At 55.7% G+C, this 25030-nt stretch overlaps 1 protein-coding gene and 1 pseudogene across 1 annotated transcript in view; one reads left to right on the plus strand and one right to left on the minus strand.

The window, feature by feature from the left end:
• The window catches only part of LOC127474860 (zinc finger protein 665-like), a 64160-nt gene extending 40734 nt beyond the window's left edge, over window positions 1–23426 (plus strand). The window contains exons 3-4 of the mRNA XM_051796172.1: window positions 20493–20880; window positions 22562–23426. Coding sequence (XP_051652132.1) covers window positions 20493–20880; window positions 22562–23062 — 889 coding nt within the window. The 3' untranslated portion in view covers window positions 23063–23426. The remainder of the gene's footprint in view (window positions 1–20492; window positions 20881–22561) is intronic.
• Window positions 1–25030, minus strand: part of LOC127474809 (uncharacterized) — a 1721191-nt pseudogene that overhangs the window by 247761 nt on the left and 1448400 nt on the right.

Genomic DNA, 25030 nt, shown 5'->3' on the forward strand with positions numbered 1-25030 from the left:
GTCAAACCCTTGATAACTATAAAAGCCCCATCCAACTGTCATGGGGCAGATTCTTCCACAGACTTCCTTGAAGTGTGTGGAGTTTCTGCCATGAAGCAGGGACAGCTCCTCATGGTCACTGCCCAGGGTTTGGGTGGAAGAAAAAGAATTACCCGCTGTCGTTGTGGGATGAGTTACCTCAATGTCTGCTTCAGGATTGTTTCTTTTTGCTGGCTTTGATCCAATTGCTTTAATAGAATTACTTTGATAGACTACACTGTCCTATCTTACACTATACTACTAGGAGATTTTGGCTTTTATACTGTACAGTAAATAATTGTCTTTAAACTCTTTTGTCTGTTCACTTGTCTGATCAATTGTCTTATCATTTGTCATAATAAATCATTCATTTTATTAATGTATTTCTGATTTGCCATCACTAAAACCTGCAGGACAAAGTGATTGAATCACACCTCTAGAATTCCTTCCATTGAAATCAAAATCTGAGCCTGAGATTGGATCCAGCCACAGCCAGGCTCCTCTCTGAGAAGGAATTTAGAAAGCAAGGGGGTCCTTTCTGCCCCTCGTAGCTCAACGAGACACCTTCTGCCATCAACTTTGTCTAAGACAACTTTGTCTAAGCCTTCCACCCCCCAGCCCCAAGCCGTGACACATGGGCATGTCTTGTCCATGCAGTGCAAACATGGACTCCTGAGCTGGTCATTTGCTGTCCCTCCTTGGAGGGAAGAACAAGCCCAATGGCCTGGGGTGAGAGGCCAGTGCTGGGAGCGGCGCTGGCTGTGCCAGGGCACTGCTGGGTGCCCCCACCCTGAGCACTCCCCCCCTTGTGCTGGTCACTGCTGTTTTCCTCTGCAGGGCGTTGTGTTGGGCACATCCTGGAGAGCAAAGTGGAAAGCAGATGGAAGCTTTGAGGCCCTGGCCTGAGGAGATGTCCCTGCAGGATGGCAGTGCTGCTGCAGAGGTCAGCTCTGTGCCAGCAGTGCCCGTGGCTGTCCCTGCCTGCAGTCCCTGGACAGTCCTGCAGCAGGACTGGCACCGACTGCCAGAGCACTGAGGCCTCCAACAACACAGGGCTCTGCAGGACAGTGTGGAAGGGAAGGGAGAGGAGGTCATGGAGGAGAAGGGCTGCTGCTCCCTGGCACTGCTGCTCTGCTGGGACTCTTTTCTGGCCCAGCTCTGCACAGAGGCACCGACCCTGCAGCTGCAGAGAAGTCAGAGAGGAAAGATGTCAGGCAAACAAGTCAAGGCAGAGTTCTTTCTTTATTTGGTTTAAGTAGACAGTGAATACAATTCCCAATTTGTGTGGCCTGTGGGCCAGGTTAGAAATTGAAAATGGTGTTTATATATATAAATATATATATACAAATATATATATAATCTTTATATCTATAATTATAGATATAAAGATTTTTTGGTGTGAACAAATTCTCACAAAAATAACACCCCTACCAGGAGCAAAAAATAGAGAAGACACGGTGAACGTTTAAAGAAGTCTATAACAGGATTGGCCTTTAATGAGGTACATAACATGCAGAAGAAGGAGAGTTTGTTGCTTCTGAAAAACACCCAGTTATCAGTTTCCTCAGGGCATTTTTGAGCTCCTGGTTCCTCAGGCTGTAGATGAGGGGGTTCACTGCTGGAGGCACCACTGAATACAGAACTGACACCACCAGATCAAAGGATGGGGAGGAGATGGAGGAGGGCTTCAGATAGGAAAAATTGGCAGTGCTGAGGAACAGGGAGAGCACGGCCAGGTGAGGGAGGCACGTGGAAAAGGCTTTGTGCCGTCCCTGCTGAGAGGGGATCCTCAGCACAGCCCTGAAGATCTGCACATAGGAGAAAACAATGAAAATGAAACAACCAAATGCTAAACAGGCATTAACCACAATAAGTCCAAGTTCCCTGATGTAAGAGTGTGAGCAGGAGAGCTTGAGGATGTGTGGGATTTCACAGAAGAACTGGCCCAGGGCATTGCCCTGGCACAGGGGCAGGGAAAATGTATTGGCTGTGTGCAGCAGAGCAGTGAGAAAGGCAGTGGCCCAGGCAGCTGCTGCCATGTGGGCACAAGCTCTGCTGCCCAGGAGGGTCCCGTAGTGCAGGGGTTTGCAGATGGCAACGTAGCGGTCGTAGCACATGATGGTGAGGAGATAAAACTCTGCTGCCATGAAGAAGGCAAAGAAAAAGAGCTGTGCAGCACATCCCTTGTAGGAGATGGTTGTGGTGTCCCAGAGGGAATTGTGCATGGCTTTGGGGACAGTGGTGCAGATGCAGCCCACGTCTGTGAGGGAGAGGTTGAGCAGGAAGAAGCCCATGGGGGTGTGCAGGTGGTGGTCACAGGCTACGGCGCTGAGGATGAGGCCGTTGGCCAGGAGGGCAGCCAGGGAGATGGCCAGGAAGAGCCAGAAGTGCAGGAGCTGCAGCTCCCGCCTGTCTGCAAATGCCAGGAGGAGGAACTGGGTGAGGGAGCTGCTGTTGGGCATTTGTTGCCTCTAGATGTGGGGCACTGTTCAAGTAGGAAATAACAGTGACAAGTTAGGGCAGAACATTCTAAGGAAAATCAAAGCCACTTAGCAACACCCGTCTCTCCACTGTTTTTTTTTTTCTAGGAGTCTCTCCTTCAGCTCCATGGCTGCAGCCCTGGTTGGAGCTCACTATATCTCTCCCAACGAGTGTTCCTGGATGTCAGAACCCCTCAGCATTTCTGATCCACTCAGGGAGAACAAAGCAGGTCCTTCCAGGCAGGAGGATTGTCTGGGGCTTAGTGCAGAGTGAGAGGAGCTGGTCTGTCCCTCTCTCTTGTTCCCAACTGCCTTGGCTTTGCTTCTTCCTGAGATGGACATTGATGACACTCCCATTTTGGTCTGAAAAGTCACCAGACACTGTTGAGAGAGGCATCCATCCCAGAGCCCTCAATGTCTCAGCCTGTCTCAAGGGCTCAGCACCCCACTTGGAGCCAAGGACACCTGTGGCTCATCTCCCCAACCCAACAGCATCTCCTAGCATGGGCACAGCATCTCTGCCCCTCTCCACTGGGGCTTTCAGAGAACACAGCTGTGCTGGGAGGATGATTTACATTCTCCAGGGCAGCTCCCAGCTTGGAAGGACACCTCAGAAAAGAGCCAAGTGTCCTAATGACAGGGTCTGATTGAAGGAAAAAGAGCTCCTGACCCAGGCCCACAGATTTCACTGCCCACACCCCACAGGGCAGAGGACAATGGGAATGTCTCATTCCCAGGGACACACCTGCCATAGGGGAATCCCAGGATCAGTGTTGGACTGTGTAGCTTGAACTCCCCTCCCAGAGAGTCTGACTGAGAGAAGGAGGGAACAACCTCAGGACCAGGGACAAGCTGAGAACCAAGGAAATGCACAGGGAGGGTCCAGCTGGGAGAGGCCAGAGCAGAGCCCACTGGGCACTCAGGGCAGCATTACCCTGAGCCAGCTGTGCCACCTCCCAGACACCAACAGTGCCAGCAAGTTGTTCTCAGCCCTGGGCAGCTCCTCAGAGTTCCCTCTGCAACTCAAACCACCAGGCATGTGTCTTGAGAGCTTGAGAGAAATCCCTTCCTGGGACCTTCCCCTTGAAGGAAAATATCACCCTGGAAAATATCCTGGGGTGCTCTGGTTCTGTGAGCAGCCCTGACCCATGAAACTCTCACTCGATAGCAGAAGAAACTTGCCCTGCCCTGCCAGGCTTTGCTCTTTCCACCCCCAGCCTCTGCCCAGCCCCGAGGGAGCTCCCCAGCCTGGCTGAGAGCTGCCCCTGGCAGTGGCAGAGCTCCTGCCCTGGCACAGCCCTGGGTTGCAGGACCCTGCTCTGCAGGACAGCTTGGGGCAGCCTGGGTGGCACAGCCCGGCTTCACAAACCCTCATCCATCCCTGGGAGAAGGGAACCCTGCTGGGATGTGCCTGGGATGGTGCAGGAGGGAGTGGGATGTGCCAGCATTAGGAGATCTTTGCACCAACTGCAGACATTGCCCTTCATGCTGACTCACCGTGAGGGAGCCTGGAAAGATTCCTCCTCCAGTGGATCTTCCTCTCGACTTCCCTCCCAGCCCAGGCTGTGTGTAACCTCTCTCTGCCTTGCTTTTGTGCCCTTGGTGCTGCAGGCAGTGCCCTCAGCCCTGCTGGGCTGTGCAGAGGAGCTGCTCCTGGGCAGAGCTGTCTCTTTGAAGCTCTTCTTGCTTGCCAGGAGCTCCCTGTGTGCCAGGAGCCCGGCCCAGCTCAGCAGCACAGCAACAGCCCCAGGCATTTCATGACCCTCAGGGGGATTGGTGTTGTTTACATGAGACTCAGTCCCTGAGAGGAAGTTCAAACAACTTCTCAAGGAGTCAAAATGAGATTGAAATACTGAAGTTTCTTGTACTGTTAATGGGTCCCACTGAGGGACATGACTGTGAAAGTGTCCCCAGGTTCCAGTTAGAGCAGAAAACTGCAGACAGTGATGACAAGGATGGACAAGCAAGGGAAAGGTGGCTCTGATGCTGAATAAACCTGTACTTGTTTTCTTAATGAAAAGGGACAAGCCCTGACCCCCAGCCCCTGGGAAGGGACATCCTGTCCCTGCCTCATTCCTCAGGGCTCTTCCTGGGGCACTGGGATGTGGGATGTGCAGTGCCAAGGGCAGGACCATGGGGTGGCACCTGCCAGGCTGCTGAGCAGGGACAAGGAGGCCATGAGGCCCCAGGGCTGCAAGGGGCACTCCCCTCCTCCTGGCATCAGGGGCACAGACAGCAGCCATGGCCAAAGGCCTGCAGAAGGTGGCTGTGTCAGGGCCTTTCAGCTTCTCCCCATCCCTGTCTCCTCTCCAGCCCAGGCTGTCCTACGGTGTCCATGCCCTGCCCCTTTCCCTGCAGGCTGTCGTCATCCCCCCGGCTGCCCCACCTGGCTGGCACCTTCCTGCACTGACATCTCTGCGTCCTCCCTGGCTCTTCCTGCACACACAAAGCCTTGGGCTCATCCAGACTCCTTCTGGGTGATGTGTTACACCACAGCATTGCCCTCGGAGTGAAATTTCTTTCTCCTTGTTTCCAGTCTGGACCTCTCCATTTGAACTTGGCACTGTTTCTTTATTTCTCATGCTGTTTCCCGTTATGACAAAAGGATCCTTCATCTCTGAAACCACCCTTCAAGCCCTCTCTGGCTACCCCTGCACTGTCCTCAGTCTCCACACCATGGAGCCCAGAGCTCCCAAGTCCCTACAGAGTGGTCATGGGCTTGAGGCCTCCAAATCTTTTCTTGGGAGATCCCTGGGTACTCCAAGGTGTTTTCAGATGAACACATGGTGCTCATAGTCTAAGGAAATCACAGTGATACATTTTACCAAGGTCTGTAGTGGTAGAACACATGACAGTGTCTTTGAACTGAAAGACTGGAGTCTTATATTTATAATAGGAAGAAATATTTAACAATGAGTGTGGCAAGAACTGTAGCAAGTTTCTAGAAAACTGGATGTCCCATCCTTGGATTTGTCCAAGGTCAGGGACTGTGAGTAACCTGAACTAGTGGAAGATGTCACTGTCCATGTCGAGCATCTTGGACAAGATGACCTTTTATCTCCCTTCCAACCCAAACCATTCTGGGATTCTTTCAGTCCCAAACTCCTTCTCCAAAGAATTTCCATATCTAGGACACGAATTGCCATGTTTTTGGAGAAACCCTTCTAAGCCCAAAAAGTAAAAAAACATAATTGAAAGACACTTCCAAAATATCTGTGTGAAGGCTTCACAGGTGGGTCAATGGCAGAGCCTCCCAGGATGACCTCAAAATGTGGGTGGGATTTTTGTGCTCAGGGTCTGAGACTTATGATGGGCAACAAGAAAGAACATTTGGGGACTGAGGAAGACTTATCATGGGATGTCTAGGAAAAAACCAAAGGAAAGGAGAGGGTGGGATCACAGAGGGATTTGGAGGAACAAGCATGAGAAAACAGAAGGAAAAGGGAATGAAAAAGCTGGTCATGGTAAACAGGAGGCTGGTCAAGACACTTCCTAGGCCATGCCCTGACACTGATCCCCACAGCCTGTACTGTTTTCCTAGTAACTCCACTGCCAAGAAGTTTCTCTGTCCGGGGACCTCTCTGCTCCTGACACAGATTGTGGCCCAAGTTGCAGCCACTGCAGCAGGAGCCACAAATAGTCAGGTCTTGTGTTCTTTGGGGGACCAGACTCTGCCCAGACTGGTTTGTGTGTGTGTGTTGGAAGCACAAAAGAGTGAAGCAAATGCAAAGCTAAACACCCAATGTAGGCTGACTTTGTCCCTAAGTGGGGGATGAGAATTGGACACAACATGTGCAGGGACAGATGGAGGGGTTTGTCCCCCTGGCCCTGCCCAGAAGGGACACCTTTCAGGAAGGGTTGTGGCCTTGGCTGTGCTGAGGGTTGCCCCGGGCAATGCAGCTTGGGATTGCAGTGGCACTGTCAGGGCTCTGCAGAGCTCCTGGTAGTTCCTGCATTTGTCCCCAGCAATGCCAGAGAACTGCAGGGGTTGCAGTCAATCACTTGTGCTCTTTGGGACCCCGACTGGCTCTGCTGAATGGGAGCAGGCCTGGAGTTCCCAGACTGTTCCTGCATCCAGGGTCGGGCCTGCAGTGACGTTTGTGCAGCATTCAATTGGTGCAGTGGCAGGATGGCCATGGATCCATTCCTGCAGAAACACAATGGGGCTCCATCCCAGGCAGGGAGAGAATGGGCCCACAAATGTTGGAAGGATAAGAACCAGGGAGTTTTGGCCCTGTGGAATCCCATGGAACCAAAGGAACCCTGGAACATGATGGAACTTCATGGAATAAAGGGGACATTGTGACCCTGCAGCACCTCATGGAACCAAAGGGAGTCTGGGACGTGGCAGGGCCTGATGGAAACAAAGGAACCTCCTGGGAACAAAGGGACCCTGGACACTGCCAAAACTCAGGCAGACAAGGGAAGCCCAGGACACTGTGGAATCTCCTGGAATCCAGGGGCCATTGGAATCCACTGGGGCCTCCTGGAACCAAAGGGAACATGGGACACTGCGGAACCTCATGGAATCAAAAGGATCCCGGGACTTTGTGGAACGTCAGGCAATCAAGGGACCAGTGTGACATCACAGAACCTTTTGGAACCAAAGGGAACCAATGGGAACCAATGGGACATTGAGGAATCTCATGGAATCAAGGGTCCATTGTGACTTTGTGGAACCTCACAGAATTAAGGGGCCATTATGATTCTGTAAGCCCATATGGAGTCTAAGGGACCATAGGGTAGTGCACTATACTGAAGCAATTATTTAAACAATTATATTAAAGCTAGCCAAAAGAAATAATTATTATGTAGAGATCTGATGTAACTCACCCACACCAACAGTCGTGGGGAGATTTCTTTTGCTCAACCTTGAGGAGTGTCCTTGGAGGACGTCCCCACCCAAGGCAGGAATCTCCACACATCTCCCCCAAGAAGGGTTGTGTTGGAAGAACCTGCCTGGATGAAAGGGGACTGGACTTCTCTAGGATGAAGTTCTTGACTGCTCCTCACAAATGTACAGGCCAGTTACCAGCTTCTCTGTCCCATCCAACTTCCAAAAGCAGGATGTGTGTTTGCAGTTGGGTGAACCAGGCTGGTTTGAGCATCATCTAACACCAAAACCATTCCCATGGTGCCACCAGTAACTCTCAGATCTCACAGACAGCTTGCAGGAGAGCTGGCACTGTTGGCATTGTCTGATGGGATTTTAGGCCCTGTCAGGGTAGACCCTCTTGCCACCCGGGTCGAGAGGTTGGCTGTGAAAGTCCATCCTGGAGATGCACAGGGAGCCAAGAGTTGGGCTCCTGAGTGACATCCAACAATGGACAGGGGGATGGGACTGACCAGATGAAAGTGTCTCAGGTAGAGCACCTGGCACTTGGCCTTGTTGAACCTCCTCCAAGTGGCCTGGGCCCATGGATCCAGCCTGTCCAGATCCCTCTGCAGAGCCTTCCTGCCCTCCAGCACATCAACACTCCCCCCCAGCTTGGTGTCCTCTGGGAACTGCCTGAGGCTGCACTCCATCCCCTTGTGCAGATCATTGAGAAAGAGATTGAAGTGCCCTGAGCCCAGTGCTGAGCCCTGGGAACCCCCCTGGATGGAACTCCATTGCCCACCACTCCTTGGGCCTGGCCACCCACACAGATGTTTCCCCAGTGAACAGATGCTGCAGAATGTGTTTGATAAAGGTCCTGTAAGCCCAGAATATTGGGATGAGTGCAGATTTAGCTCTGCACAACAGAGCATTTAATTAATTTTCTCTCTTTTCCACCCTCTGTGGACTGAGGGAGAAGTCACACAATGTGTGATTTGCTGTGTGCAAAGGGTAAATATGGACAGAATCCAGGGCAGGGAGTGTTGAGGGGATCTTGGGATCTGTGCTTGACACAGAAGGTGTTTACCATTGGTCTAAGACTATCTACTGTGCAAAGTGGACTTCAGTGGAGGCAATGTGGACTTGATATACAGCAGGGGAAGGACTTTTGGTTTTTACTGAGCTGTGCCTTCCTTTAGTTTTTTTTGCTGACCATAAATGAACATCCCTCTGTGTCTCAGGCAGCTCTTTCTCCAAGCCAAGCAGGTGGGAGTTGGTGCCAAGGAGCTGAAACCTGCAGGTCCAGCCTTGAGTGGAGGGAGCTCAGATTTGCCTAAGGCTGCTTTGAGTCTCAGGGGTTTGATGAGGGAATGGTGGGGTGGGGATAGGGATAAAGTCTGATGGATTGTCAGACATGAAGGGTCTTGATTTTCTTATCTATTCAGACTGAATTAGGATGTGCCTGGGATCAATATCAACTGGGGATTGCTGATATAAATGTGAAAACAGGAAAAGCAAACAGGGCACAAAAAAGACATCTTTTCTCATGGTTTTAGTAATACAATATATTGACTTTGAATGCACTTCTGAGATCTGTCTAATCAACCATAAAAGAATTGAGGACTTACAAGTAAATTATTCCCAGGGGCTTGTCTTGTTAAGATGCCATCAGTGAGAAGAGAGCGTGGAGGAATGAGCAGACAAGGAGACCATCCCTGGGGCTGGAGAAGCAGGAACTCAGAGTCACTGGTTCCAGGTGGCAAATGGACTGTGGGATGTTTCTGTGAGAGCCCCTAATGGCTGTGCTGCTTTCAGGGGGAGTACAGTTAAATTTCTTCCCCATGGCCAGTGCAGGGCTGTGTTTTGGCTTTGTGCTGAACACAGGGTTGATAATCACAGAATCACAGAATAGGATGAGTTGGAAGGGACCCACAAGGATCATCCAGTCCAACCCTTAGCCCTGCACAGGACCATCCCCAGGAGTCACACCATGAGACTGAGAGGATCATCCAAACACTTCTTGAGCTCTGTCAGCCTTGGTGCTGTGCCCACTGCCCTGGGGAGCCTGTTCAGTGCCCAACCACCCTCTGGGGGAAGAATCTTTTTCTAAGATCCAACCTAAACCTCCCCTGAGACAACTCCAGGCCATTCCCTCAGTCCTGTCCCTGCTACCCCCAGAGCAGAGCTCAGGGACTGCCCCTCCTCTGCCCCTCCCCAGGAAGTTGTACCTGCAGTGAGGTCTTCCCTCAGTCTCCTCTTCTCCAGCTGAACACACCAAGTGCCCTCAGTGTCCTCACACGCCTTCCCCCCACGGTCCTTCCCCATCTTCCTTGCCCTCCTTTGGACACTCCAATGGCTCAGTCTCTCCCTTCCATTGTGTCCCCCCAAACTGCCCCAATGGTGCAGGTGAGGCCGCCCCAGGGCAGAGCAGAGCGGGACAATCCCCTCCCTGGCCCGGCCGGCCATGCTGGGCCTGATGCACCCAGGACAGGCTTGGCCCTCCTGGCTGCCAGGGCACTGCTGACTCAGGGCCAACTGGCCACCCACCAGCACCCCCAGGGCCCTTTCCCGGCACTGCTTTCCAGCCTCTCCTTCCCAGTCTGTCCGTCCCTGCGGGGTTGCCCCATCCCAGGGCAGAATCCGGCACTTCCCCCTGTTGAAGTTCTCAGGGCTCCTAAAGAGCCGGGAGGTCACGGGATGTCAAAGAGCCCCACGGAGCTGAAGGGACCCTTGGGACACTGTGGAACCTCATGGAATCAAGGGGCCATTGTGACACTGTAGGGCCTTCTGGAGCCAAAGAGATCATTGTGACACTGTGGGACCTCATGGAATCAAGGGGCCATTGTGATATGTGGGGCCTCATGGAATCAGAGGAACCCTGTGGAATATCATGGAATCAAGGGGCACCTGTGGCACTGCAGGGTCTCATGCTCCAGAAGGAACCCTAGGACTGTAGGATTTCATGGAACCAAGGTGCCACTGTGACACAGCATGGCTGCAGGGAATCAGGGCTCCAGAGTAAAAGTCCACGGCCTCATGGAAAAAATGAATCCTGGGACACTGTGGAACCTCATGGAAACAAGGGGTTTCATGGAGCCTCATGGAGCCAAAGGAACCCTGGGACTTTTTGGAACCTCATGGAGTCAAGGGCCAGTTGTGACACTGCAGAGCCTCATGGAACTAAAGGAATTGTGGAGAACATCCCGGTAACAAGGGAACACTGGGACATGCAGCTCCCCGTGGAACCAAAGGAGCTCCAAGACATTCTGGAATTCATGGAACCACAGGGTCATTGTGACACTCCAAGGCCTCATGGAGACAAAGGAAAATTGAGACACTGTGGATACTCGTGGAACCAAGGGGCCATTTGACACGTGGGACCTCATGAAAGCACAGGAACCCAGAAACATTTTGGAATTTCAGGGAACCAAGGGACCATTGTTACACTGTGGAACCTCAGAGAATCAAGGGACCAGTCTTACAAGGCAGGGCCTCACGGAGCCATAGGAATCCGGGGACACTGTGGAACCTCATGGAATGAAGGGGCCAATGTGACACTGCAGAATCTCATGGAACAGTGGGAACAATGAGACACTGCAGAACCTTGTGGAAACAAGGGGCCTTGGTGACACTGAGCAACCACCTGGAATCAAGCGGCCCTTGGGACACTGCAGGGTCTCATGGAACAAAAATGCCCTTAAAGATTGTGGACCCTCACGGTGTCAAGGGTCCATTGTGACATGTCAGGGCCACATGGAACTGAAGAAAACCTGGAACACGGCAGAACCTCATGGAATCAAAGGGCCACTGTGACCTGTGGGGCCTCATGGAACAAAAGAAATCATGGGCAACTGCAGAAACACATGGAAGCAAGTGGCCACTGGGACATGCGGGGCCTCATGGAATCAGGGGGGGCCTGGGACACTGTGGAACCTCACAGAATCAAGAGGCCATTGTGACACTGCAGGGCCTCTTTGAACCAAAGGGGCTTGTGCTGGGCTGTCACAGGCCAGGGCAGGGGCAGCTGGAGAGCCCCTGGCCCAGCCATGAGTCACGGGCTGAGCCATCAGCTCCTGCAGAGAGAAGAAACCTCACAGGCCCTTCCACAGCCACCTTCCTGCTCTTGGCCTGTCCCTCTGAGATACTGTTGTTGATACTTAAATTTGTCATTTTGGCAATACCAGCTGAAGACCAGGAAACTTTGTTCTCCTCACAACAACCAACTCCCATATTAGTCTATTAGATTTTTCATGCTGATTTTGCCAGTTCCAAGTTAATGTCTGTTTTCTAATGTTGCAGCAAATCCAAAGACAATTTAGATGTGCCAGCAGGTTGTCTTCTACCAAGAGCTTGTTCAATCCCATTGGATTTTTGGGATTCATAAAAGTGTCCCAGTACGATCCCTGTACGATTGCAGTTGCCCCCTGCATGGTCCCAGTTTCTCCCAGTTGCCTCCAGCACAGATCCAGTCAATCCAAGTATGATCCCAGTCTTCCCCCAGCATGGTCCCAGTCAATCCCAGTTGCCTCATTGTAGATCCAGTCACTCCCAGTTGCTCCAAGTTGCCCCCGGTGTGGTCCAAGTCGCTCCCAGTGTGGTCCCAGTCACCCCCAGTATGGTTGCAGACACTCCCAGTATATCCCAGTTGCTCTCAGCATGCTCATAGTCATACCCAGTTACTTCCACTTGCCCCAGGATGGTTCCAGTTTCCATCAGGATGATCCCAGTCACCCCCAGCATGCACCCTGCCACTCCCAGTTACTCCCAGTTCTTCCAGCATGATCCCAGTTGCTCCAAGGATGTTCCCAGTTGCCTTCCAGCATGGCCCCACTGGCTCCCAGTTCCCCCCTGTGTAGTTCCAGTCACTCCCAGTTTGATCCTGGTCCCTTACAGTCACTCCCACTATGATCCCAGTCACTCCCAGTAGGATCCCAAGGTGGTCCCAGTTTCTCCCAGTCACTCTCCCATAATGGTTCCTTTCATTCTCAGGGACTCCCAGTCTGAGTCCAGTATGGTCCCAGTCACTCCCAGTCACTCCCTGGAGGATTCCATTTGCCCCCTGCATGGTCCCAGTTGCTCCCAGTATGATTCCAGTATGAGTCCAGTCACCCCCAGTATGATCCCAGTAACTTCCAGACACTTCCAGTACGAATCCAGTTTGATCCCACTCATCCCCAGTATGGCTGCAGTCCCTCTCACACCCCCCCAGTATTATTGCAGTAACTCCCAGTAAGATCCCAGCAGGATCCCAGTAGGGGCCCAGCTGCTCCCAGTAGGATCCCAGTTGCCCCCAGTGTGGTTCCAGTTGCTCCTCGTCACCCCTGCTATGGTTCCAGTCACTCCCAGTATGATCCCAGTCACTCCCAGCCACTCTCTGTATATTCCATTTGTCTCCAGCATGCTCCCAGTCAGTCTCAGTATGATTCCAGTCTTTCCTAGTAGGATCCAAGTTACCCCCTGCATGGTCCCAGTTGCTCCCAGTCACCCCACTGTAGTTCCACTCCCTTCCAGTCCCTCCCAGTCCCACCCAGTATGACTCCAGTGTGATCCCAGTGACACCCTATATGGTGGCAGTCACACCCAGGATGAACCCAGACATTCCCTGGCACCCCCAGGATAAAACCATTTGCCCCCAGCAGGGTCCCACTTGCTCCCAATCACCCCACTATATTTCCAGTCCCTCCCAGTAGGATCCCTGTCATTCCCAGTCTCTCCCAGTATATCCCAGCTGACCTCAGCATGCTCCCAGTCACTCCCAGTATGATCCCAGTCACTCCTGGCCTCTCCCAGTATATCCCAGTTGCCCCCAGTGTGGTCCCATTCACTCCTGAATGCTCCCAGTAGCTTCCAGCATGATCCCAGTTGCTCACAGCCACTCCCAGTCACAGCCAGTGGGGTCCTAGTGCCTCCCAGTATGATCCCAGTCAATTCCAGCGTGATCCCACTTGCTCCCAGTATATCCCAGTTGCGCCAACCTGGTCCCAACTGCCCTCAGAATGCTCCCAGTCACTCCCAGTATGACCGCAGCCACCTTCACTGTGGGCCAGTTGCTCCCAATATGATCCCAGTTGTGCCCAGCATGGTCCCAGTAGCTCCCACTTCCTCCCAGTGGGATCCTAGTAGCTCCCAGTTGCCCCTACTTCCTCCCAGTGGGATCCTAGTAGTTCCCAGTTGCCCCTAGCATAGAACCAGTTGCTCCCAGTATGATCCTAGTCAGATCCAGTATGATCCCAGTACAATCACAGTTGCCACCAGTATGATACCAGTGACTTCCAGACGCTTCCAGTACGAAGCCAGTTTGATCCCACTCATCCCCAGTATGGCTGCAGTCCCTCTCACACACTCCCAGTATTATTGCAGTCACTCCCAGTATGATCCCAGTATGACCCCAGTAGGGGCCCGGTTGCTCCCAATATGATCCCAATTGCCCCCAGTGTGGTTCCAGTTGCTCCCAGTCACCCCTACTGTGGTTCCAGTCACTCCCAGTATATCCCAGTTGCCTCCAACATGCTGCCAGGTGCTCCCAGTATGATCCCTGTTCCCCAGTTCTGGTCCCACTGGATCCAGTTTGGGTCTCGGTGTATCCCGGTGTCCCCCCTGTCCCCCCACCCCGCTGTCACCCCCTTTTCTCTCCCCACAGAGCTCCTGAGCCAGTGGCGGCCGCAGCCCCTCCCCGGGGCCTCGGGCACAGCCTGGACCCCCCTGTCCCTGTGAGGATTTTGGGGGGTCGTGTGTCCCCCCCTCCCCTGCTGTCACTCCGCCCGGCTGCTCCCAGTGATCCCAGTAAAGCTTCCCAGTTCTCCCCAGTCCCGGTTATTGGGGGGCAGTGGGGGAGGGCCTTGGGGGGATCCCAAGGGGTGGAGCCGAGTTTGGGGGGGGCAGAACTGGCCCTGGGATGGATAAGGAATGGGGATCCCCCTGTCTTCCCCCCATGTCAACCCACTCTGGGAGGGTCTTGGTGGGGCACCTGCCCCTTAAAAGGCACCCAGCTCACCCCAAAAAGTTCTAGGACCCCCCTAAACCTGCACAAAGGCCCAGGAGAACCCCCCAAACATACTCAGAGCCCACCCAGGACCCCACCTAACCCCTTTTTTTGGGGTGGTGGGACCTCAAATTGAGTTGGAGGAAGCTCGGGATTGGGGGGATGATGTGGATGATGTGAGAGGAGGGAAAAATGGGGTTGGGACCCCCAGAATAATCCGGGGGTGGGGTGGGCATTGAGGGGACTACGGAAAAGTGAAAGGAAGAGAGTGAAGCATGGAAAAAGGGGGGTGATCTGGTGGGTAAGATGGTCCTATGAGGGTCTTTGGGCACAGAGGGGCTGGGAAAGGGTGATGGCCCCTTGACCTCCCAACTTCCCATGGGGTGCTGGGGGCTGCTGGATCCAATCTCAGCCTTGCATTATGCCAACACTTTCAGTTTAGAGGAATTACAGAGGTGTGACTGAACCATTTAGGTCCCCCAGGTTTTAATGATGGCAAATCAGATCTATTGATAGAAGGGGATTATTTAGGGATACAAATGATCAGACAAAAGATCTTCAGCAGGATTTTTTTACTGCACAAGAGAAACACTAAAACTACCAGGAGTACAGGATAAGACAGGACAGTGCTCTACACTAAAGCAATTGTTGAAGCAATTCTACTAAAGCTGGCACAAAAGCAATAATTCTGAATTAGAGATGGATGGAACTCCCCCAGACCAATGCTGGTGGGGAGATCTCTGCTCTCAACCTCCAGGACTGACCTTGGGGGGGTCCCCAGCCAAGGCAGGAATCTCCACACACCCCCAGGAAGGGTTCTGTTGGAAGAAGCTGCCCCTGTGAGAGGGGACTGGCCCTCTGTGGCAGAAACCTCAGTCCGCTCAAGTGCAAAGGGCCGCTATGATTCCCCCCCCCCCCAAAGGACAAGACAACTGGGGAAGGAAAGAGGGTCTTGGCTAACAGAGATCAAAGATTTCACGAGGTAAAACCAGGTTCAGTTCAGGCTGAGGGCGCTGCGGCACCGCCCGTGCGAACATTCCCGCCGGCAGCGCGGCGGGCTGAGGGCTGCGGCTGCGGGGGCTGGAGGGGGCTCTGTAAAGGCGGTGCGCGCGCAGAGCGCCGTGGGTGCTTCCGGGAAGCAAAGATGGCGCTGGCTCCGTGCTGCACCGTGAGCTGGCGGGGCCTGCGGGAGAGCGGGGCTCTGGGGATCCCCCCGGGGGCTGCGGGGAGCGCGGCTGTGGGTGGAAAGGCTGGAGAGTTCGGGAGGGTTTAGCCGAGGGGTTCGGGGGTTCCCGAAGGGCAGAGCGCGGGGCCTGGAAGCCGCGGAGGGGGGGGGGGGGGGCTGATCGAGCGCCCTGGCTGCACTGCGCAGGCGCGCCGGCGGAGTAGTCATAAGGGAACTGCAACTCCCATGAGGCTCTGCGCGATCCGCCATTACTTTTCCCGCCACAGCGCCCTTACCGACCCGGCGGACCGACCCCAGGGAAAGGGGATCCCAGAGACCCCCCCCGAACCCCAGAGACCCCCAACACTCATCACACAGAGACCCCATAGGGAGAGGGGCCCAAGGGTCCCCTAAAGCTCAACAGTGGGGTTCAGGGGATCTCGGAGCCCCCAGAGGAGGAGTACTAGGGGTGCCCCTCAAAGTCTGGAGGGTACCACATCCAGGTAAGGGGAACCCCGTGCCCCCAGTATAGCCCAGTGACCCTCAGTACGGCCAAGTAACCTGCTCAGTGACCAGTCAGTGTGTCCCAGTGACCTCTCACTGCCCCCCAGTATGGCCCAGTGATCCTGCAGTGAGCACCCAGTAACCCCCAGTATGGCCCAGTAACCTACCAATGTCCCCCCGTGTGTCCTGGTAATCCCCCAGTTACTCCCCAGTCTCACCCAGTGCCCTCCCAGAGTCCCTCAGTAATCCCTAAGTCCCTCCCAGTGCCCTCTGGTTCCCCCCAGTGTGTCCCAGTATCCCCCAGTAATCGCCCAGGGCCCTGCAAAGCCCCCCAACTGTCCCCAACGTGTGCCCAGATGCCCTTGGCCTTTCTGTGGGCGTTGGGGGAGAGGGGGTGTTTTTGGTGTCAGAGGGTCCAGGGGGGCTCCTTGGGTGAGATGGAGGGTTGGGGACATTAGGGGTAGTGTTTGGAGACAGTGGGGAGGGGTTTGGGGACAGTTGAATTGGGGGTGTCATGGGGGGAACTGTGGCCATGGGGAGGCCCTGGAAACATTGGAGACACCAGGAGGGTCTCAGGGGGTCAGAGGGGCAACTGGAAAAACCAAGAGAGTCTTGGGAACACCAGGAGGGTCTCAGGACTCACCTGCTTGTAGTGCTGCTCCTCCTCTCCCCCCCAGGCCCCATTAACCCCCTCAAATGTCCCTTTACCCCCCTTTTCCCTTTAGTTCCCTCCCCCCACAGATCCCTTTCACACCTCAAAATGCCTTTAACTCCCCCAAATGCACCCAAAGCCCCCCAAAACCCCCGAATTCCCATCCAACACCCCCAGATCCCCCCAAATACCTCACAGCTCCCCCCTCAAATCCCTTCCAAGCCCCCCAAAGAGGGATCACCCGGCACCCTGGGACAGGAACACAGTGGGCTGTACTGGGGGCACTGGGCTGTACTCGGAGGGCCCTGGGGGGGGCTCAGGTGTCCCAGGACAACGTGGCCCAGCTCCAGGAGAGATCTGGGGAGCAGTGAGGAGGTACTGGTCTGTACTGGTCTGTCCTGGTTTGTACCCCCAATTCCCCAAGACCCTCCCGCACCCCAAAGCCCCCCAGGCCCCCCCAGGCCCCTGACTTGGTCCTGCTGCCCCTTGAGCATCTGCAGCTGCTGCAGAACCAGGCATTTCATCAGCAAATGTGCAGGTGACCCCAAGCTGGGGGTGTGTTGATGTGCTGGAAGGCAGGAGGGCTCTGCAGAGGGACCTGGCCCAGCTGGATCCATGGGCTGATTGCAAGGGGATGAGGTTCCAGCAGGCCAAGGGCCGGGTCCTGCCCTTTGGCCACAAGAAGCCCCGTCAGCCCCCCGGGCTGGGGCCAGAGTGTCTGGAGAGCAGGCAGGCAGAAAGGGAGCTGGGAGTGGGGATGGACAGGAAGCTGAAGAGGAGGCAGAGTGTGACCAGGTGGCCAAGAGGGCCAATGGTTGGTGTCCTGTGTGAGGAAGAGTGTGTCAGCAGGAGCAGGGAAGGGATTGTTGGGCTGGAGTGAGCGCTGGTGAGGCCACCCCTGGAGTGCTGTGTCCAGCTCTGGGCCCCTGAGCTGAGGAAGGCCCTGGAGGGGCTGGAGCAGGAGCAGAGAAGAGCAGCGAGGCTGGGGAAGGGAGTGGAGCACAAGTGGTGTGAGGAGAGGCTGAGGGAGCTGGGGGTGTTGAGGCTGGAGAAGAGGAGGCTCAGGGGAGACCTCCTGACTCTCTGCAAGTCCCTGCCAGGAGGTTGGAGCCAGGTGGGGGTGGGGCTGTTCTGCCAGGAAGCAGCAGTAGGACAAGAGGGCTGGGTCTGGAGCTGTGCCAGGGGAGGTTTAGGTTGGATAATAGGAAGCAATTTCTTCCCAAGAGAGTCATCAGGCCTTGGAATGGGCTGGGCAGGGAGGGGGTGGAGTCAGCGTCCCTGGAGGTGTTGAAGGTGAGAGTGGATGTGGCCTCAGTGCCATGGTCTGGGAAGCACAGCGGGGTTGGATCCAGGGTTGGACTTGATGATCTCAGAGGTCTTTTCCAACGTGGCTGATTCTGTGATTCTCTGATTGCCATTCCTGTGGCAGCACATGCTTGAGGCTCCATCCCCAGGGTGACAGAGATGTCTGTCCATATCTATCTCCAAGGTTAGTCTGTAAATGTGTGGTGTTAGAAAAGCAGGCTGAGTTCTGGGCTGGTTGTAGAAGGAGAAAGAAGCCCAGAGGCCAGTGCAAGCAGGCAGCCCTCAGCTTGCACCTGATGTCCCCTCCCTGCAGGTTCCTGTCCTTGAGCCCAGGCCCTGAGGTGAGGCTGAGAAGTGGCGCGGAGGTGAGCCCAGAGCTGACCCTGAGGTGAGGCTGAGAATAAGTGCAAGGCAGAAGTGCTGCTGAGGAAGGAGAGCCCCGTGGTGGGGAAGAGACAGAAGCTGTGAGAGCCCTGAGCAGGTGCTGTGTCCATGCCCTGTGTGCCAGGTGAGCTGGGGCTTTGCTGCAGAGCTGCGGGCGCTGATTTGAGCGTCTCCAAGTGCTGAGATGGTGGGCACCCAGGAACACAAACTGTGCCTGGCCACGGAGCCTGCAAGGAGGAGCAGAGACAGCCCTGGCAGTGTGGGGGGCCAGGTTGTCCCTGTGCCTTCCCCTGCAGGCCCTGGCTGTCCCTGCTGGGCCCCTGTCCATCCCCATCAGGTCCCTGCCCGTCCCCCCGGGCTGAGCTCCCCCCAGGAAGTGCCGTGGAGCTGAAGCTGCTGCCATCCCCCCCTGCAGCCGCTGCCCCAGCCAAGGGAGCAGCAAAGGCAGGGCCAGGAGCAGAGGCAGCAGCAGGGGAGCCCTGGGGGGGCCGGGAAGCTCTTGTGTGGGTCAGGAAAGAGGCGCTGGGCACGAGGCCGGGGCTGTGCTGAGCAGGCCCAGCCCTCACATCCCCCCAGCCAACGCCGGCTGCCCGGGGGGCTTGGGAGGGACCCCCAGCCCGTGTACCCCACACTGAGCTGGCAGAGAGAGAGCCAAGGGACAGGACCACGGGCAGGGCCCCGGGTGAGGGACAGGCAGGGCCATTGCAGGGCCACGGTGAGGGCACAGCCTGTGGCAGCAGAGCTGCCCAAGGCCGGGGGCAGCCGGGGGTGTTGGTACCAGGCAGTGCTGGGGCTGAGCAGAGCACGAGGCCTCTTGCAGAGCCCTGGAGCAGCCTCCCACTTGCCAGCCCTGCCCTGGTGGGGTGACACTGTCCCCTCCCTACAGGAGACTCCCCCCAAAATCTTCGTAGGGGCCTTTTTTTGTCTATTCCTGGTTACTGATTGATTCTGGGGACCTGAGGGAGCCTCTGCAATCCCATCCATGGGGCACAATCTCCTCTGCAGAGCTTGACTCAGTGCAGACTTTGCAGGGAAATCTGTGCTGGCAACCTGAGTATGTCCCGAAACTCCGCGCTCCCCCCAGGATATTTGGGACAGGTCCCACCTTCCTGGGCACTCATAGGATGGGAGGGTGATTGTTGTCCTGCTGTTGCTGTTGCTGCTCCACCCCTGTCCCTGCCCTTCCTGCCACTGTCCGGTGAGCGGAGCAGCCATGATGGGAAAGGGGTGAGAGAAGGGAAAAGATCGGGTGGGACCCCCAAAGGGAGTGTGAGGGGCGGTGGGTCACCCCCAAAGGGAGCTGGGGGGACCTGGGGTTTGGGGGGTGGGTGGGAAAGGGGTGGGAGGGGGGGGCTACAGGGAGGGAGAGGGGGCTAATCTTCATATTTTGGAGTATTTTTCATCTGAATTTCAGCTTTGTGTGGTTTGGGGGGATGAGGATCTTCTTGCTATTTCTGAGGGATTTTTTTGCCTGTATCTGGGTGGTTTGTGCTTTTCTGACCTGAATCTTGGTGTTTGGGAGGTCTTTATCGTCACAGGATACCCAGTGAGTTCTAGAGATGGACTTGGGCAGGAGGAACCCCCAAGCCAACACACTCAGCCCTTGTTTTCCCCCCATCAGGATTTGTCCTTCCCAAAGCTTGGGCGGATGGAGGAGCAGGCTGGGAGGAAGAGGAAGATGCCTTGGGCCCCCCAGGCAGGTGAGGAGGAAGTCAGTGTCCCTTTGGGCGGGTGTTGTGCTGGCTCTGTCAGCCCAGCATGGCCCCGGCTGCAGGACAACCCCGCTGGCGCCGCCGTCCTGCCGGGGCCGGAGTTGGGGGGATGTCCTTGGCCTTCCCTGTGGGCCGGAGGCAAATCCCCTGCCTGTCCTTTTTGCTTCCTGCCCCAGGCCCCGAGCTGAGGAGGGAGAGCGCGGAGGACAAATCCCCCCGTGAGACCCTGGTGGGAGAGGCCGTTTTGAAGGGCTCCCCGGCGCAGGAAGGCAGCGGGGAGGAAAAGGGCCGGAGATCCCCCCGCAGGAGGGGCTCCAAAGCCAGCCCAGGGTGCTCTGAGGAGGAAAGAGCCAGCCTGTGCTGGGAAGGCGGCTGGAACTTGAGGGGGAACTCTGACCTGGTGATCCCTGAGCACCCTCTAAGCACGGAGAAGCCCTTCAAGTGCTTGGAATGTGGGAAGAGCTTCAACCGTAGCTCCACCCTACTCCAACACCAGCACATCCACACTGGGGAACGGCCCTACACGTGTGGGGAATGTGGGCAGAGCTTCAGCCGTAGCTCCAATCTCTGCACCCACCATCGCATCCACGCTGGAGAACGGCCCTACAAGTGCTTGGAATGTGGGAAGAGGTTTCGGACCAGCTCAAATCTCCTCCTGCATGAGCAGACACACACGGATGAGAGGCCCTTCCGCTGCACCGACTGCGGGAAGGGATTCAAGCGGAACTCCAACCTTGTCACCCACCAGCACATCCACACTGGGGAGAGGCCCTACAAGTGTGAGGAGTGTGGGAAGAGCTTTAGCCGAAGCTCTCACCTGATCCGGCACAAGCACATCCACACTGGAGAACAGCCCGGGAAAGTGGTGGGAGAGCGGGGCTAGGGGGAGGAGGGAGAGTGGGAGTGGATGTGCAATGGGGGTGCCTTGTTGTCCCCATGACTTGATCCCTGGAGAGCAGTGAAGGCTGGAGAGAGGGGGGAGCTCGGGCCCCCTGTGCCGAGCCAGCGGTCGGGGCCCTGCTGTTGGTGCCAAATTGCCCCTGGTCAGGCTGAACCCAGAGCCTGCCCACGTGTCAGGGGGCCCGATCCACTCCCTGTTCTCGTTGCCCTGGGGCAGCCTCTGGTGTCCCCCTGCCTGTGGGGCTGTTTTGTTGCCTTGGGCACAGCCGGCCCTTGTGCAGGGCTGTGCCCTTGGGGGCTCTTGGGGGTGGGCAGGAGGTGTTTTTTGGGGGTGCTGGGCTGGGTTGGGGGCAGAGCCCCGGCGGTGGGTGGGGGGATGCAGGTCCCCCCCACGGTGGGGGTTGGTGTTGCTGGGTCAGGCCCCGCCGGCTCCATTGTCAGCCCGGTGCCGGCGGGGGGGACACAGCGGGTTTGGGGCCCCCCGGGAGTGCCGGGGGTGGGTGTGGAGCCCGGGAGCTGCCGAGTGTGGAGGGCGGAGCGGGGAGATGGCGGAGCTGGGGGACCCCCGGGAGCCTGGAGGGGGGAGCACGGAGAGGGAGGAGCCCTGGGATCCCCAGGAACCTGAAACGTGGGGCATGGAGAAGGGGAAGCCTGGACAGTGGGGACCCCTGGGATCCCTGAGAAAACAGAGTGGAGAACCTGGAGAGGGGGAATGTCTGGGTATGCAGCACCCAAAGGCGAGAGTCACAGGAGAAAGAAACCTTGGGACCCCAAACACTCCCAGAATCCCTAAGTGGGACCCCCAGCATGACAGACAGGGGAGACCCTCTGAAACCCAGAGGGGAGAGACCAGAGAGGGGGAACTCCTGGGAGATATTTTTTGGGTAATCCTCGTATTTTAGAGAATTGTTTGGCTTAATTTCAGCTTTTGGAAGGTGGTGGACTTCTTGCTATTTCTGAGGGCTTTTTTGCTTGAATCTGGGTGGTTTGTGCTTTTCTGGGCTGAATCTTGGTGGTTTGGAGGTTTTTATGGACACAGGATGCCCGGTGAGTTCTAGAGATGGACTTGGGCAGGAGGAACCCCCAAGCCAACACACTCAGCCCTTGTTTTCCCCCCATCAGGATTTGTCCTTCCCAAAGCTTGGGCGGATGGAGGAGGAGGCTGCGAGGAAGAGGAAGATGCCTTGGGCCCCCCAGGCAGGTGAGGAGGAAGTCAGTGTCCCTTTGGGCGGGTGTTGTGCTGGCTCTGTCAGCCCAGCATGGCCCCGGCTGCAGGACAACCCCGCTGGCGCCGCCGTCCTGCCGGGGCCGGAGTTGGGGGGATGTCCTTGGCCTTCCCTGTGGGCCGGAGGCAAATCCCCTGCCTGTCCTTCTTGCTTCCTGCCCCAGGCCCCGAGCTGAGGAGGGAGAGCGCGGAGGACAAATCCCCCCGTGAGACCCTGGTGGGAGAGGCCGTTTTGAAGGGCTCCCCGGCGCAGGAAGGCAGCGGGGAGGAAAAGGGCCGGAGATCCCCCTGCAGGAGGGGCTCCAAAGCCAGCCCAGGGTGCTCTGAGGAGGAAAGAGCCAGCCTGTGCCGGGAAGGCGGCCGGAGCTTGAACCGGAGCTCTGACCTGGTGGTCCCTGAGCAGCCTCTCAGCAGGAAGAAACCCTTCCAGTGCTTGGAATGTGGGAAGAGCTTCAGACAGAGCACCCACCTCCTCAGCCACCAGCACATCCACACTGGAGAACGGCCCTACATATGTAGGGAATGTGGGAAGAGCTTCAGTGACAGCTCCAACCTCCGCAGTCACCGGCGCATCCACACTGGTGAACGGCCCTACAAGTGTGGGGAATGTGGGAAGAGCTTCAGGGAGAGCTCCACCCTCCATGTCCACCAGCGCATCCACACGGGGGAAAGGCCCTACAAGTGCTTGGATTGTGGGAAGAGGTTTCAGACCAGCTCATATCTCCTGAAGCACAAGCAGACACATACAGGGAAGTGGGCCTTCCACTGCACCGACTGTGGGAAGGGCTTCAAGCAGAACTCCCACCTTGTCACCCACCAGCACATCCACACTGGGGAGAGGCTCTACAAGTGTGGGGAGTGTGGGAAGAGCTTCACCCAGAAATCTAACTTGACCAGACACCAACGGACCCACCGGTAATAGAAGCCCTGTCAGTGCCCCGACTGCAGGAAGAGCTTCGGCCGCTGCTTCCACCCCGAATGAAGCCTCTGATGGTGAGGCAACCACTGGAGTTCAAGGACTGTCAGTCCATCCCTTTCAACCAGAAAGGGCCAGTCCCCTTTCCCAGGGGCAGGTTCTTCCAACAGAACCCTTTTTGGGGTGTCAGTCCTGGAAGTTTAGAGCAGAGATCTCCCCACCAGCGTTGGTCTGGGGGAGGTCCATCCGTCTCTACTTAAGAATTAGTGCTTTTTTGCCAGCTTCAACAATTGGCTTCAACAATTGCTTTAGTGTAGAGCACTGTCCTATCTTATCCTGTACTCCTGGTAGTTTTAGTGTGTCTATTGTGCAATAAATAATTCTGATGAAGATCTTGTCTGATCATTTGTAACCCTAAATAAATTCCTTTCTATCAATAGATCTGTTTTGCCATCATTAAAACCTGGGTGACAGCAGTTTTTCAGTCGCACCTCTCTAATTCCTCCAAATTGATTCTGTTGCATAATTGAAGACTGAGATTGGATCCAGCAGCCCCCAGCACCCCAGAGGAAGTTAGAAGCTCAAGGCCTGCCCCCCCCTTTCCTAGCCCCCTTGTGCCCATAGACCCCCATGAGACTATGGGACCTGCCAGACTATCCCTCCTTTTCCACCCTTCTCCCTTTTCCTCCCACTTTCCCATTGTCCCCTCAATCTCCAGTTTTCCCCCCAAACAGTTTTGGGGTCCCAACCCCCACTGTTTGCCCCCTCTCCTGTGGGCACTAAAGGAGAAAATGAGGCTGCACACACAGAGTTCCATTGCGGGACTTGTCCGCCCATCTTTCCGGTGTCCCCCTTTCATTGGGGTTCCTTTGGAAACAACTCCTGGGCTTTGTCTTTTAGTCCACTGGAATTCCCAGCATGGCCCCAAAGCAGTGCCCTGATCCCACACATTCCCCTCCCCTCATGTGCTGACTGTGTTCAGCTACCAGAGAAAAACACAGGCTGCCATGCAGAGCGTTCCAAGTGGTTTCCACTTTGGCAAACAGCACTCTCTGGATGGAAAACACCAGTCAAGGCCAAAACACCCTTTTTGGATTCTGATTAACTGAATGCAGCTGCTGCTGCCTTCACTTGTTCCCACAGAAATTCTTAGGGTTCCTTTGCTTCCAGGAGGCCCCACATGTCCCAGTGGCCCCTGGATTCCATGAGCCTCCCCAGTCTCCAAAGGTTCCTTTAGTTCCATGAGGCCCTGCAGTCCCAAAATGCCCTTTGGATTCTCGGAGATTTCCCATTGTCCCAGGGTCCCTTGTGCTTCAGAAGGAGCTGCAGTGGGACAGTGGCCCCTTGGTTTCGTGAGCTCTGCAGTGTTCCAGGAATCCTTGGGTTCCAGGAGAACCTGCAGTTTCACAAGGAGCACTTGAATGCAGGAGGTTCTGCAGGGTCCCAATGGCCCCTGGATTCTGGGAGGTTCAGAAATATCTCCGGGCTCCCTTGGTTCCAGGAGGACACACATGTCAGCAGGAACCCTGGTTCCAGGAGGCTCGACAGTGTCTCAGAATTCCTTTGATTTCACAAGACCCTGGATTGTCCCAATGGCCTCCTGATTCCATCAGCCCCCTCAATGTCCCAATGGTCCCTTGGTTCCATGAGTTTCTGCAGCGTCCCAGGGTTCCTTTTGTTCCATGGGGAGCTGCAGTGTCACAATGGGCCCTGAATTCCAGGAGTTTTGCCAGGGTGACAGTGCCTTCTTGATTCCATGAGATTGCCCAGTGTCCCAGGGCTCCTTTGGCTCCAGAAGGCCCTTCAGTGTCACAATGGTCCTTGGTTCCATGAGGTTCCACCATGTCCTTGCTGGAACATGCGTGGCTGTAATGCTGCCCCACCTGCAGAGCTGCCTCCAGCTCTGGGCTCCAGCACAGGAAGGACATGGACCTGTTGGAGCGAGTCCAGAGGGGAGCAGCAAGGGGATCA

The sequence above is a fragment of the Manacus candei genome, unplaced genomic scaffold, assembly GCF_025592945.1.
Source record: "Manacus candei isolate 608988 ecotype Guabito, Panama unplaced genomic scaffold, ASM2559294v1 h1tg000045l, whole genome shotgun sequence".
NCBI classification, from domain to species: domain Eukaryota; kingdom Metazoa; phylum Chordata; class Aves; order Passeriformes; family Pipridae; genus Manacus; species Manacus candei.